The sequence below is a fragment of the Penicillium cosmopolitanum genome, assembly GCF_028827165.1.
Source record: "Penicillium cosmopolitanum strain IBT 29677 chromosome Unknown utg000005l:1.0-4006212.0:1.0-4009387.0, whole genome shotgun sequence".
Lineage (NCBI taxonomy): Eukaryota > Fungi > Ascomycota > Eurotiomycetes > Eurotiales > Aspergillaceae > Penicillium > Penicillium cosmopolitanum.
This window is the reverse complement of record NW_026622675.1, coordinates 2250323-2265186: the sequence shown is the minus strand read 5'-3', so window position 1 is coordinate 2265186 and position 14864 is coordinate 2250323. Positions and strand designations below refer to the sequence as shown.

The 14864-nt window shown below is 44.6% G+C and overlaps 8 protein-coding genes across 8 annotated transcripts; 4 read left to right on the top strand and 4 right to left on the bottom strand.

Annotated features, from left to right (window-relative positions):
* Positions 1-24: 24 nt before the first annotated feature.
* On the bottom strand, positions 25-482 carry N7509_003876 (uncharacterized protein; the record flags this gene model as incomplete). The annotated part of the gene is made up of 2 exons (XM_056628513.1): positions 25-298; positions 418-482. The coding sequence occupies 2 exons, from the start codon at positions 480-482 to the stop codon at positions 25-27; spliced, it is 339 nt and encodes a 112-aa protein (XP_056491247.1).
* Positions 483-1102: 620 nt separating this feature from the next.
* On the top strand, positions 1103-2129 carry N7509_003875 (uncharacterized protein; the record flags this gene model as incomplete). Its single annotated transcript, XM_056628512.1, has 3 exons — positions 1103-1532; positions 1624-1800; positions 1855-2129. 3 exons carry the CDS (start codon positions 1103-1105, stop codon positions 2127-2129), a joined length of 882 nt encoding a protein of 293 aa, XP_056491246.1.
* A 123-nt stretch (positions 2130-2252) lies between these two features.
* On the top strand, positions 2253-3158 carry N7509_003874 (uncharacterized protein; the record flags this gene model as incomplete). Its single annotated transcript, XM_056628511.1, has 2 exons — positions 2253-2962; positions 2996-3158. 2 exons carry the CDS (start codon positions 2253-2255, stop codon positions 3156-3158), a joined length of 873 nt encoding a protein of 290 aa, XP_056491245.1.
* Positions 3159-4431: 1273 nt separating this feature from the next.
* N7509_003873 (uncharacterized protein) lies at positions 4432-5378 on the top strand (the record flags this gene model as incomplete). Its single annotated transcript, XM_056628510.1, is given in 4 exon segments — positions 4432-4575; positions 4588-4827; positions 4878-5235; positions 5251-5378. 4 exon segments carry the CDS (start codon positions 4432-4434, stop codon positions 5376-5378), a joined length of 870 nt encoding a protein of 289 aa, XP_056491244.1.
* A 734-nt stretch (positions 5379-6112) lies between these two features.
* N7509_003872 (WD40 repeat domain-containing protein) lies at positions 6113-6794 on the bottom strand (the record flags this gene model as incomplete). The annotated part of the gene is made up of 3 exons (XM_056628509.1): positions 6113-6358; positions 6393-6600; positions 6628-6794. Coding segments are annotated over 3 exons (621 nt in total), but the record flags the coding sequence as incomplete, so codon positions are not given.
* A 1802-nt stretch (positions 6795-8596) lies between these two features.
* On the bottom strand, positions 8597-8812 carry N7509_003871 (uncharacterized protein; the record flags this gene model as incomplete). Its single annotated transcript, XM_056628508.1, has 1 exon — positions 8597-8812. The coding sequence occupies one exon, from the start codon at positions 8810-8812 to the stop codon at positions 8597-8599; it is 216 nt and encodes a 71-aa protein (XP_056491242.1).
* A 941-nt stretch (positions 8813-9753) lies between these two features.
* N7509_003870 (uncharacterized protein) lies at positions 9754-10907 on the bottom strand (the record flags this gene model as incomplete). Its single annotated transcript, XM_056628507.1, has 3 exons — positions 9754-9920; positions 9982-10624; positions 10698-10907. The coding sequence occupies 3 exons, from the start codon at positions 10905-10907 to the stop codon at positions 9754-9756; spliced, it is 1020 nt and encodes a 339-aa protein (XP_056491241.1).
* Positions 10908-12720: 1813 nt separating this feature from the next.
* Positions 12721-14211, top strand: N7509_003869 (uncharacterized protein; the record flags this gene model as incomplete). The annotated part of the gene is made up of 3 exons (XM_056628506.1): positions 12721-13047; positions 13142-13321; positions 14032-14211. 3 exons carry the CDS (start codon positions 12721-12723, stop codon positions 14209-14211), a joined length of 687 nt encoding a protein of 228 aa, XP_056491240.1.
* Between the last annotated feature and the right edge of the window lie 653 nt (positions 14212-14864).

The window sequence follows — 14864 nt, the reverse complement described above, 5'->3', positions numbered from 1 at the left end:
GGGCTAAGTGCACCCACATCCGGTTTAGTGGCTCCCGCTTGCCCTAATTTGGCATTTGCTGCTCTCCACCGCCCGTCGGCCCCCACTGGTGAGAGTATATAACTCGGTGCGTCGCTCGACGTCCTCACCTTCGTCAAGCTGCACCTCCCTCTCGCCCGGCATACTCCAGCGACCTCGCCGCACTGAAATGATACCGTATTTCCGGCTCGCACGGCATCCGCCCCCTGTTTCAGCTGAGCGCCACTCGCCCTGAGACCGCGCCTTCTCCACCAGCTTGCCTACAAACCGATCTATTTGTCTTGAGATCATCCTTAATTCTAGCTATGGCGAGCGGACTGCAATATTGTGCTTGACAGCAAATTAATGTCTTCCTACGTACTGCTGTGCTTTGCTATACCTTTACCCTCGCTCACGTACCTCTGTCTTGCCGTCATAGGCGCCATCGACAACGCCTGACTGTCAGGACACTGGAAATTCGCCATTTTTCCCAGGGTATCTACGATGCGGCGTTCTCCGAGACTATGTTCTACGTACGCTAGTGACTCTACGTATTCTTTTGCCATTGGCCGCTCTTTGTCTCCGCCTGTCCATTATTCTGCGATATTGACGCAAAATGAGCGAAGGTCTTGGTCGTCTACGGAATCCTTTGGCTTGTTGGATCGCCGATTGGGCCGGTCTAACTGGGATCAGCACCAAAGTTCACTTAAATGGGTGCTGGTGCTCGCGCCAAGTAATTCTCTGGGGGACGAGCTTTTGGCTCCGGCCCTCTTTTCAGCAAGGCGCAGGAAGGCAGATTGACACTTCATTGTCAGACCTCGTCAAATCCGACGATGCGACGTTATTGACCAATGAGAAAAATCCCTTATGGGGTCGTCTCTGTGCATGTGGCTCCCGGTCATTCTTGAGGGGGTTTTGCCGACCGCATTGCCGACAGATAGTATCCCTCTCCGTGGCGTGGTCTATGCAATTCCAAAACAAAACGCCCGAAATGGCGAGACATGAGGAATAGGGGCCGTAGAATGTGCATATAAAGGATCTGCGCCTCTGAACAGAAGGAGCATGACCTTCGACACTGGCTTATTTGTCTTCAATTTATCCCAATATGTCTCCCATAAGTCTCGACGAAATCATCCACTATCGCCCTCCAACCGAAAAGACACAATTTCAAGTGCCGCAGTCTATCGGTTTATACCCTAATGGTTATTCGAATCTATCATCTAAGGGCCCTATTCCGAGCCGTCCTTTCCAGCCGAATCAAGTCCGGCCGTCGGGCTTTCCTTTATGGAGATATGCGCAGGGTCCTCGAATGATTCCTCGTTCTCCTGTCGAATTCGGGCCGTTATTACCCCTTACTGAGTCTGCCGGGGAGGTGGCTTTAGATTTGTCGGATGAGATGGGCATGGTTTTTCCGAATATGACTCTAGAAAAAGATACTGACGACCCAGTATCGAACGCTAACTGGTCTAATAGTAGCTTATTGAAGGTTTTCGATGGGGCGTCACTTACAGATCCAGGTAGCCATTGTGATATCAGTACGTCTCAGAGATCGATTTTCTCTACATCCTATCCTACCCGGAAAGTATTCTAGATAATTAAAGGGCTAATTTAATATATTGCAAGCAGGGACTCAGGGTTATAGGTGGTGTCAGGGCATCTATATGGCTCCTTTACAATATCCTGGGGAACCAGACAGTGTTAAAGAGCCTACTGTTTCAAGCTTGGCATCGCCCGGAGATGAGCTTTTTCCTGCGGCCGAAGCGAAAGAAAGTGAAAACAAAACATTGCCTTCTATATTTGCAGGTCAGTCCTCATTGTCATCTTACTATTAGCTTGTCATCTAATTTTGGTATACAGACTCGGCCAAAGTGAAGGACGGAATTTTGCAAGATTCCGCTACTACTAAGGAGGATCTTAATATAACAATTAACGAACATTCTTTGAGCTCTACGGCTGAAAAAAACCCTGATTCTTCATTTGGCTTACTGTCTAGCGATGTTGCCTCGTCAACTGGCGATGCCGAAGCTGGGTTAAATGAGCTTAGACAGTCCCCAGCTTTTACGAATAGCGAAGAAATACTCCCTAAGGAATGCGGTGGCTACTCGACTGCAGAATTCTGCGAGAGTACTTAAGCTGAGGTAAATGAAGCATTTATTACTGATGCTGAGATCGGGCTTTCACACAAAGAAATCAAAATCCCATCGATATCATGTGAGCCTAATCGAATCAGCTCATTAGGGCGTCGTTCCATCTCTATGTCACCTATATCACAGCGTTGTGAAGATCAGTCAAAATGCAACTCTGATAAAGATGTAAATTTGCCTTCGGTTTCCAAGCTTCAATCTGTCGTCATCACCAACTCACGTTTCAGAGAGCGAGACATGAGGAAAATCGCAGTATTAGCCCTAACATCCTGTCTAAAAAGAGAGCGAGGCCTATCCGCGTCATCATATGACGGCAGCTGCAGCGACGGCTCTAGTGACGCTGATAATGCGGACGATGTCAGCGAGAGCTCTATTATATCCCAACGATCAAAAAGAGCTGGGCGGGCAGCAGTACAAAGTTCTCTTTCTCATATACGGCATAACAAAAATACTCGTCACAGCCTCCCCTCGCAACGTCGCCTTTCCCAGACCTCAAAAAATGAGGAGTCCCACCCCCAAATGCCGAGGGATCGGCATCCCATATCTAGTTTACCCGATATAGAGACAATTCCTATTCGAGGTTTCCTGACACGGGAAATACTTCTGTCGAAGGTTGTTTATTCAATTACCTTTGAGGAGCGAACAGAGCATATCTGCATGCAGGAACCCGTTGAGGCTCTGCCAGATTGTACACGTAAAGCTCAACGCAGAAAGTTACCTCGGCAGAAAAAGCACCAGGCTGGAAAATCAATTAGACCAGCTCGAGCTCTGTCCAAAGACGATAAGCTTCTGATCGAATTGAAGAAAGAGAGAGGATTAACGTAGAAACAAATCGGTGCACATTTTCCTGAAAGATCAGTCGGTTCACTACAGGTGCGGTATTCTACACGCCTTAAGAGCCGGTGTGGTAGAAGAGATGGTCGTTCAGCGACGAACATCAAGACCGAACCGTCATTAGGACAGCGATACGGTCCGCCTCGGCGCAGGAAAACCGTCGATCGTTATTCTCCAGTGTGAGATAAGATCTTCGAGTTACTATGGAAGAACTTATCCTTTCAATTCAATATTGTTTTATCTCAGATGCAGGCCTTGATCAATACGACATAGGGGCTATTGTAGAGTCTCTCTTCAGAGCCACTAACAGTCGTCTAGACCCTAGACTTCCTTTGATGCTCTTATATGCAATATCAATTATCGAAATTTTCATATCCAACTTCAATTCATATTTAGCGAGCGACTTCGATATAGAGAGCTAGATAGTAGCCAGTAGAACCCTGTCCCCAGGGGCCTAATAGCACTTAATATCAAGCGATCAAGATCAGGTACCCTTGCCGGTGTCTTCTCAGCATCCAGGTCAGAAATAATCTGTTCAGCTTATAGAACACTTCGTCCACATCATTATGTCATCTGTTCAGTAGAAACTCAGTATCACAATAAACGCAAATCAAGTAGCAGCTTAAGAACATACAGGTCATCTTCTCTCAACTAGCTAGGATAAAGGTATAGAATAAGGCAGAGGCATATTATCGACATAATTTTCAGTAAACTTATTCTGGTTGTTGTCGAGAGTAGCAGGTAGCTCTTCCTTAGCCTTACTACTTCCAGGACAGTTATAGGCTCCACCAGTCGTCTTAATCCATTGACCGCAGGCAGAGCATCGAACAGCCATGATATATGGGAAATTTATATAAGATAAAGGACGTGAACTCTTCAAAATTTTGATAAAGAGAAAATATAAAGCAGAGCAGACGCAGACACGTCCTTTATATAGATACCCAACGACATTTCTACCGAAGGATCCAGTCGAATACTCAATTACGCTCCCCAGTATAATAAGTTTTACTTTACGGCTAAGAATAAACCCCTCTTGACAAAACTACTTAATTTGTCTAGTCGCTGGCAGAGCGTTACGCCCGCACGCTGCGCTCATACCTGGTCGAAATCAAGCAGCCCCCAGAATACCTAAAAGCCGCACCCTTATTGGACGACTGTTCAATTTCCGCACGGGCCCCAGGCGTTACGCCGCCTAGAAGTAATACACACACATGTACGAGCGGGGTAGTCAGTAATACCATAAATCTGTTAGATCATCACATCCTAATTACACGCGCCGCAAACGTTGATCCGTAATTATTAAGCATCGTACAGCAATATATTTGGCAGATTGGTTGCAGCTCTTGCCTCTGCATTAGGAAAAGCGCTTAAAACAACGCACAAATACCTAAAATCAGGCGAAACAACCCCTCCAAATTTTCGGTATACCATTTTTATCCCACCCATCTTCACCACCATGATGAACCCATATAAAACAGACCCAAAGGAGATACCCACAACTGATATATACGCGGATGTACCCCTTTATAGTCGATACTACCCGAAACCAGATGACTTCCGCGTTAACTTTCAGCATATCAATTCCCAAACCACAGACTCTGTAAGATACTAGGCCTCTATTATCAGCCTTTGTACAGAGGAGATCCAAATTTATCCTGCTAACGAGAGGGGCCGCGATATTTTTGCTCTTAGGGGCATGATAGTGAAATCCAGCCACCTCCACGCGCGCAATGGTACTACATGCATAGAGATCAACTACTCATACGCAGATGCAAACGAAATCCGGGCAATTACTTTAGCAAAGACGGCTCTGAATGGTGTCAGAGTTCCAGAGATCTACTTTGCGGGCAAGGTATTTGTTCTTACTTTTCATTGTCGGCCTCGTAACTCACGTCTACTTAGATTAACGGTCGCCAAGTACTCGTCCAAGAAAGGCTTCCAGGCGTCGGATTATCTGTTGCATGGCCTTATCTCTCAAAGGACCAGAGAGAGTCCTACAAAAAACAGGCTAGAGAGATACTTCATCAGCTTCACACTCTTAAACCTACAGAGAACCTCCAAACCCGCTCCCATATAGTGTCGGACCCCAACATACTCGTAAATAGTCGGATCAATCCATTAGAAGGAGAAATCCTTTTTTCAAGCGACAATCATAATCCAGACATAAGCTTCATGCATAACGACTTTACTACATCTAATTGTATTGTTAACAGTAGCACGATTATAGGGCTGATTGACTGGGAAATGGCCGGATACTTTGGTTAGAAAACCGCAGGAGATGTACATCGTCGGATCAGAACTCCACAACGGGAGCATTTCGTAAATGCTCATTTGAGAGAAGACGAGCTTCAGGATATTATGTTCTGGAATAATTTATACGATGTGTATGAATCAGAAAGTTGAAGGAGCGGGCTTTCAGGAGAAGTTTGAGTTATTTCAAGGTCCAGACCATTCCCCTTTCCCTAGAGAGATTATACGATACTGGAGTGCCCCGCTATTCCCTGGTTATGGTGGTGATTCAAGAGATTAGCACATTTTATTAGCTGCTCCAAGAACCAAGCTCGCGGTTTTGAACAGCAAAACCGTTCTAGGCAAGATCGAGTAAGCACACTTACGTCACTTCCGTATGCTTCGGAACGAACGAGGGCCGATACGCGACAAGACGCATAATTTGTTTTTTTGCTATCCGAGGGTTTAATCCGATTTACAGTAGTTTCTATGTAGATGCATTGATGGAAACCCCTATTTAAATACAATAGTGGTCACTCCCCTCCTCCTTCCGTCGAAGGGGGAAGGAATGAGGGGCTCACTTTTGAGCTATTTCCCCAAGGCCCAGCGCTACCAGCAAACGATCCATAATAGGTCTCGAAATAAAGTGAAGTACTCCAAAGTGGAGCAAGGAGAAAGATGTAACCAATCATATGAGACTATACATATAGGGTTCTAGGAGTACCTCGAGCTCCCAGCCATTCTCCCACGATATCTTCTTCTAGGAACCGTAAGCGCTCTAGAAGCAGTCTCGGGCTCGTCCCACCCGCAGGGCGAGCCAATTTCAGTTTGTTGCCCTTTTTTAGCGCCGTGAGTCCCCAGGTTGTGAAGCTCGTGAAGTGATATAGTTAAAATAATTATTCATATCTCTATTGTTCATTTCCTTCAGTCCTAGGTAAGAATTCGATGATTGAGACCCTCACTGGTGCGTGTCCCCAAGCAAGCCTATTACCTTTCCCTGTTGAGGGGTCGGGTCGATATTTAGGGGGTAGCCAAAGTGCGTATTCACCTGCAAAGTCTACCCACTGGTCTTCAATAAAGAACATATTGTCATCAGGTTCATTTGGGCCTGTCGTGTCTGGCGAGGGCTGGATCTTGAGATATTCCAGGTCAGTCTAAAGATACGAATCGTCTTCAAAAACTTCAGACCGGTTGCTTTCCCCTAGACTCCAGTACTTTCTGCAAGGCGCCCGTGAGCGAATTCCACAAGTAGACAGGCAGATCAAAGGATCTAGAAGCTAGTATCTGGCTATCAAGTAAAAAAGCAACAGAGCGAACGCCGTCTGAATGGATCTCAAGAGTCTGCTGCAGAACGCCTGTAGCTGGATCCCAAAGCCGAGCGATTTTACCAAAAGAGCTAGATGCTACAAAGCGGCCATCTCACGAGAAAGCCACTGAAAAGACCAAGTCTGAGGGGCTTTCGAGAGTATGCTTTAGTGTGCCCGTTGCCAAGTCCCAAAGTCGAATAGTCTGGTCATCAGATCCAGACGCTAGAAGGTGGTCATCGTGCGAAGAGGCAACTGAACGAATCCAGTTTAAATGATTTTCTACTCTTTGACGTATATTATGTCAGCTACAATTGCCAGCTACAATTTAATGCGACGCATTTATTCAGATAGTAGCGCTGAGGTACGCGTATATGCATTGTACATCTAAACCGATACTTCCCTTGTGGAGAACCCTAGAAAATATAATGATTATTACTGTCTCTCTGAATGCAGCTCTCACTAAGAGGTATGAGCTAAGTAGTCTCTAACATCGACTAGCTCCTTGAGAAGAAGATTTGATCCTATAAGCAGGTCACTTAAGGCTGCTTATGAGCTCCTCAGATACTTCAGCGTGTTCGTGCGAATGTAATACGCTCGTGTTGTTATGGGAAGCCCGGAGAAGGTAAGATGAAATGGCCACTTTTCTTAGCTTTGTTATAGCGATTTGTATCTATGCGATGTGTGAGTAGGTTATAACCATTTTTAGTAGAAAGAAATATATGCCGTCATAATTTGAGTCTGTAGGTTAGTTTGAACACAGGCAAGTATCGTCAAGCCTAAAGAAACAAAAAACAACACTACAGAGCCAGTGGATACTATCCACAAGACTCGTTGGTGACTGGCAGCTGCCGGACACGGATACTGCCAAAATGATTTAAAAGTACTCGTATCCACATGCCATGGCCTCATGCATTTGACCCACGCCCTAATAATTTGGGCATTAATGAAGCTGAGGCCAGCAAAAGCGATGATGATCAATAAATTAAACAACATGTTGCGTTGCTCCTGCATCTCAAGGTCAATAAAGGACACACGCTATGTAGAGCACAGTTGAAACGCACCGGAAAATAGACGGAAAGTGATAGAATTGTGGCCGCACCCAGGGATAATAAAGCAGATATCATATGGGCTGCCCAATGTTGTAGAGTAGAAATACATAGATACTGGCAGGCGTCAGTATTGTTCTCCTTTTAATTCATCGCACTCACTTCATTTAAAATGATCAGAATAAGCAGTATGCTTATTTCCAGCTGCAGTAGAAGCCAAGGCAGATCTGACCTATAATTAGATAGGAAGCTGTATTGGCTAAAGAAGCAACCTACTTGTCTTGAAGTTTGCTCTCAAGATTGATAGCAAAACAGATATAAGTGATCCCACGAAGATGAAAGCACCTATAGCGGCTTGAGCGGCGATGAGTGGTTTATTTTCCAGTCTATGCCAGCTCAGGATCTTGATTGACATGAGCCAGAGGGCAAGACTTGATCCGCAGCAAACTGATGCTATCGTCGACACAGTCAGCTGGAATAACAGTTCAGGATCCATTTGAGTTTTTTTGCTAAGTTAGAGACGATAAGTGTCCATTTTAAATATATACAAGAATGTACTGGATTTTCATTATCCGGCTAGAAGGATCCTTCAATAAACTAAATACATTGCAGCTGCCTTGGTATTGCTTTTTTTAACTGATCGAGAAGTTACATCTTCCAGCGAGGCGGATATTTCCTCTTCGTCCAATCATCCACTTAACAAGCCATGTCACTATGACGCCTCAAGGAGGAGGGGGGCCACTATCTAGGCGTCTGGGTGTCGTGCCGCCATGCGCGTTGTCGGTTTGTTGCACCATCCTCCTTTAGCCATAAAGCACGTGAGTGATGATACGATTCATATTTATATATATCAAAAGTCTAATTTTTTGGATTTCAGAGTTAGCACAGTGTATCAAAATGACGTTCACGATGGATCACGAAATACCGTTCGTGTATACGTATATAGTCTGTCGCGCCTGGGAGCCTCCGGGTGGGCACGGGGATATCAATCTCCCTGACGGCCGTCTGACAGAAATAAAATATTAGTCTTCGCGTTAATTCACCTCAGAAGAAGGCAAAAGATGATTACATCTGTTTCCTCGGGTGGGATTTCCTTGTCATCGCGGTAGAGCCTCTTGCCAAGTAAGCGCTCTTCCCAATACTCGATTGGATGCTTAGGGGGAGGATTGCCGCGTCGTAGGGCTTTTGGATTGACAGGGACTTGCTGTGATTCATCCGTTGAGGCTGATTGCTTGATGTGCTGAGTATCCTCCATTGCTAATGACAAGGGCGAGTAAAAAAAAGGGGGAAACATCGGGAGCTGTGGGTGGCTGCGGGGCTTTATGTATGCCGTGGGGCCACACTTGTCGCCACCTTTTGGGGGCGTTCACAGACCTTGGAAAATAACCACCAATAACGTAATTTCTCAGCTGATAAAAATCTACAGGATGGTCGAGTATCGATTGTTAATTGCCATCATGAGCACCGCCTTTCCATGCTCAGTGTACTGCTTTCCCATCAAATGTCAGTATGAAGTTATACCGATCGTGGGAAGCAATACTAGTAGGTGATTGTAACACCCGAGGAGGAACCACGTGATATCACACATCGCGTGGACAGAAAGCTATCTTTGGGGGGCCATCAGCTCCAGCCCAATACGATCATCTTCTTCCTCCTCGGCTGTTTCCCACGTAGGGTCTGACTGTGATACTAACTATATGATGGCTGCTAATCAGCTTCATCCCTGAGAGAATTGATGGCAGATAGATAGTGAGTATTCTGGTGACAATTCGTAACCCATAAGCCAACCATCCTGTAGCTCAAAAGAGAGTAGCAGTGGCACATATCCCATTGACTATGTAAGTCGAGGTCCAATTTTGTTAATACAAGTCGGAGATAGTATTTCTTATGAATAAATTAGATTGGCTAATTGTACTATTACCATTTCTGTATCTTAGAAGGCTGACTTGGTCGTACCTGATATTTCGGATAACCTATGGCGATTTTAATGAGAGAATATAACGACGTTGGCTCCTATATACTCCTCTTAGCCGGCCAATCCATGAATGAGCTGTCTGCATAATATGACGAGTGTTTATTCAAGAGGAAATATCTATGCTGGCTGGATACATCAGAATTCAAAGTCCCTAAAAGTATAGGACAACGATTCGCATGAAGTGAAGGGATGGTAAATCTTGAAATTCCCTGATGGATTTTTCATGAACACTCGACACCATTACTGATTGCGTTTCGCATGCCTCTTTTGGTTCTTTCCGATTTAGGAGTTCGCACATATGCATGTTCAAAAATCAGCTCTCGGGCCTCTGAACCAGTGTTTCCTTCACCCATAAAATATGCGATAAGACCAGCTGTCATTGCAGTAGCTGAAGAGGATTCCATAAATAATCAGTAATTTTATTTCGAGCCAGGGACTAGTTGACTTACCCGGGGATGTGCCGCTAACATCATCAGCATATCCATTTTGTATAGCACACTGAACATCTTCTGCTGGTCCCCAAATCATAGTGTCTATGGTGGTTCCGGCTTTGTACTCCAAGGTTCCGTCGGCAACTGCTCCTGTCAGATCAACACCCCCTACGATAATCATTTTGGGACATTTCTGTTCCACTAAAGTCGCAGGTAGTTGAGCAGGCTGGTTATCGGGAGCGAGGGTGTTATCTTGCCCAGCCGCAACGACAACTGCGCCATCCAAACCATCAATGACGCCGTTTGTCAACGCAGCCATTGCATCCTCGACGGCCGCCATGTAATCCTTGTACGCGTCTGTTGTGATTGAGAATTGTCCAATGGACATGCTGATCACTGCCTTGCCTTGCAAATTTCTCTTTATGATGTCATCATAGACCTGAGCAAGGGCATCGATCAGCCGCTCGAAGGCCAAATCATCCTCCCTGTACACCCGGACGGCTGTGAGACTAGCTTTCTTTGCCACTCCATCCTTGCGCCCAACGGCACACGATGCCATGCATGTCCCGTGGGCACGTTTGTCATCAAAGTCGTTTTCGGCCGCCTGAGAATCCGGCCTACCGTAGATCCATCCGATATCACCTTGGACTTCATTAAACTCCTGTTAACCATTTTTGAAAATCAGTAACTTTCACACGATGTCACATGGCTTTATATAAACTTGGAGCTCATACCTCGTGGTCTTGAGCAAGACCACTGTCCACAATATACACCCTAGTACCCTCCCCGGCGCTGTCAAAATAATTGTAGCCGGCTTCTTTACCAGCGGTATCGTAGGGTGAGCCCGAAGGTTGAGACACAAACTTCAGATGATCTGGAGCACCCTTTTGGGATGTACGAGAGGCTCGCCTTTCAATCCGACGACGCTTGTTCTCTTTTTCCATGCCATGTTATCAGAGTTTGGAATTGCGACGGCTCGGACCTTTGTATATTTTTAGCTTTGTAACTTAGAGGAAATGAGGCGTGGTTTACCCCTTCAAGCCCCTTCACGAATTTCAAGTCATCGCCGCTAAGCTCTGCATACCAGAACATATAGCCCAACTCGCATGTGGAAGTGAAAGATAATTTGTCACCCAACCGATCTCCCAGTTTTCTTGCTATATCTTGATTTGTTGCATCGTCTTGTATTTTCTTGGGCCAAATCGAATAATGGTCGTCGGCTGCGATGGCAGTTGCAAAGACCAGGGCCAACAAGACCTGGAGGCAAAGCATTTTGAGACGCAGAGCCTTCAAAGAATGGAATAAAATGGATTCCAAGAAGAAGGGAGCTCGGTAGGACTTTATACTGTAACTAAGAAAGCTTTTGAAAAATAAGTTGGTCTATTTGCATTCATAATGCTCCCCAAATGGTAAGAGAGGATGGCACCTGGCCCCCAAGACGGGGGCTTGAAGCCCCCGTCTTGGGGGCTTGAATCGTTACAGGTATGCAGGTCCAAGGGCCAGAACGCCGCTAAATAGAGGAGGTGAATAAGAAGAGACTCAATAGAGAGGGCCAAATAGAGGAGGCTCAATAGAGGGGGCCAAATAGAAGGGGCCAAATAGAAGGGGCCAAATAGAAGGGGCCAAATAGAAGGGGCCAAATAGAGGGGGCCAAATAGAAGAGACTCAATAGAGAGGGCCAAATAGAAGGGGCCAAATAGAGGGGGGAAGACGGCCCGTTTTCTAGCTCCATTTTCTTCCTCCATTTCTTCCTCCATTTCTTCCTCCATTTCTTCCTCCATTTCTATCTCACCTATATTACAGCGTGGCGGGGGGCAGTCAACATGCAACCGAGCCGATACAGATGCAAATTTTCCTTCGGTGTCGGAGCTTTAATCTGTCGTCATCACCAATTCACGTTCCAGAGAGCGAGACATGAGGAAAATCGCACCGTCAGCCCCAACGGCCCGTCCAAAAAGAAAGCGAGGCCCATCCGGGTCGTCACATGATGATAGCTGCAGCGACGGCTCTGGTGACGCGGATAACGCGGACTACGTCAGCGAAAGCTCTATCTTATCCCGCTGATCGAAAAGAGCTGGGCGGGCGGCAGTACAAAGTTCTCTTGGTCATCTACAGCATAATAAAAACACTCGTCGCAACCTCCCCTCGCAGCGCAGCGTTTCTCAGGCCTCAAAAAATAAGGAGTCCGACCCCCAAGTGCCGAGGGATCGACGTCCCATATCTAGTCTATCCGATATGGAGATAATTCCCATTCGAGGTTTCCTAACACGGGAGATACTTCTGTCAAAGGTCGTGTATTCAATTACTTTTAAGGAGCGAACAGAGCACACCAGCTTGCAAGGGCCTAGTAGAACTCTACCAGATTGTGAGCGTAAAGCGCAACGCAGAAAGCTACCTCGGCAGAAAAAGTCTGTAACGATCGAAGCTCTCTCGGTGCCTGATCACGTAACGCAGGCAGCCGCTCATAGGTAGATAGTTGTGATAGGAGCTTCTCTCCTTCTTCTCTTCTCTCTCTCAGCTTAATACCTTCGTGCAATACTACTGCTATCCTTCAAAGCATCTGAGTCCTTACATAGTATTAAGCTCACCCCATTCTTATTCTCATTCCTATCCCCCCGTAAATACCTGAAGCTGTACAGACGTACGCTTGCTTTGCTTACGCAACGTCTCAGCCACTTAGGACTATTCTATCCAATTAAAACCCCGAATCAAACCGAACCGACCGATCTACGCACCAAGATAGTCCGTAATCATTCTATGAAGCCTAAGAGCAGCGGCTCGAAGGCACAAACCGAAGAACCTCATATCAAAGAGGTTAGTAACGACGCTGACGGTCGCTCTGCTTACGATATAACTAAATCCGAACCCAAAGATAAACCGATCACTCCTACCCCTATAACTACAAAAAAGGTACTTACTGCTACTGCTACTATCAATAAGGGCAAGCAGAGAGATAACCACCGCAGCTTATTCTTTATATTACACAAAGATAGCCTCTACGAGTTTAAGAACCCTAAAGACCTTCAGACATACCTCCAGAAGGATCCTGAACGCTTCTATTATCTAATCAACAACCAGACTAAAGTTACTAATCAATATACAACTAACCAAGAGGCTCTTAAAGAGATCTGCCAACAGGTCAGACGAGTTATAAGTAATTTATAAAATACCTAAGAAGATCTACAAGAAGCTAACGAAGATTATAACTGTCTGCAAAAGGAACTCTGCCGGAGCCAGCAGCCTAAAGAAAGAATCCCGTATCGATCCCGTCACACTTAAGAAGAGCCTAAACTATATATACACTCTCACTCTCGTTCACTATATCGATTATACCGTTACTCTCAGTTACGTTCCCAAGGTAAGTCTTCAAAAACCTATAAGCTTACTAATCCCTCTATCTTCTCTAACAGAGCTGGTAACATAAAGTTTCAGAGCTAGCACACTGCGATAGAGGGTAAGCTATAAGCTAACAAGGATTACTTTCTGACCGCAGAGCTCCGTAAGATATACGTTATAAGCCGCCTAGGCAGCGCTACGTATAACTAAGTTATTCTAGGGCTAAGTATCTTTAACGACAGTAACAATAACAATAGAGACAACCCCTTCTTCAACAACAGAGACAATATCCTAGATTACCTAGAGAATATCTACAGAGACCCTATTCACTAAGAGAGAGCTAAGCACAAGCTTAAATAACTAAAGATAAAGCCTACTGACAAATTTACTATCTTCCTTACTGATTTTACTTATCTGGCCAATAACGTACAGATCCCTAACTATAAGTAAGTACGACTACTCCAGCAGAAGGTTAACGCAAAGCTACAGCATAAACTAACTAGGAAGGCCACTAAAGCAGGTATTACCTTCAGTAAATACGTTAATAAGGCTTACCGTACTACTGCTCTTCTAGAGATTATAGATACTGATAAATAAGTTTAAAAGTTTCTTAACCCGAAACCGAATACTAACGCTAACCCTAATTAATTATTATCTTATAACTAATAATTAGAAACCCCTTCCTCTGCTACTATAACCGGTAACCCCCCTCCTCTTGATATAGCTAAACAGCTTAAGCAGAGAACCGAGGAACGTTACTTTGAATATAATAAGACAGGCTATATTAGTAAGGATTACCTGAAGCGTGCGCTATGTCTATTAAAGGAGCCTAAACCTATTACTGTTGTTAACCTTACTGATATAGAAGTACCTGCTCCCCTAGCACCCACTGTCGATACAGAAAAAGCCTAGGCCTAGTAAAAGTCTCCTTACCAGACAGACCTAAGGTATCCCTAATAGATCTAGATTTATCTAAGTTAATAACCTTAAAAGTCTTTATACTAAAGCTATAGCTAGTTTACAATAGATGATTATTCTCTATTTTAGCCCTTAGAGATACTGGAGTATAAGGATATATATATATTAATACCTCGTTAGTAGTACAGTTATATACAAATAGCGGTATATATATCGAGAGGTTTAATAATCTGATCCCTGTAAAGGGCTATAATAGATACCCTAGCATACCGATAACCTATTTTATCTGGTTAACGCTGTATATTAACGGACGTTGACAGTTATAAGTCTCTATAATAATTACTGATCTAGGGTAATATAATATTATCCTTAGACAGGATTAGTTTAATTACTTTTAGGTTCTTACTGATTACTATAATAACTAATTAATCTAGCCCGACGAGATATTGTTGCTAGATAAGATTACAACGAAACTCGTTGTCCTAATGCCCTGTATAATATTAAAGAGATCTGCTATTAATACTAACTACTAAGCAGATACTAACCGAAGAGATCTGTTAATTAAATTAAAAGTTATATAGGAAAAAGATTATTGATAAATAATAAAGAAGATAGACCGAGTACTCTTCTAAGAAGAAGAGAAAGAG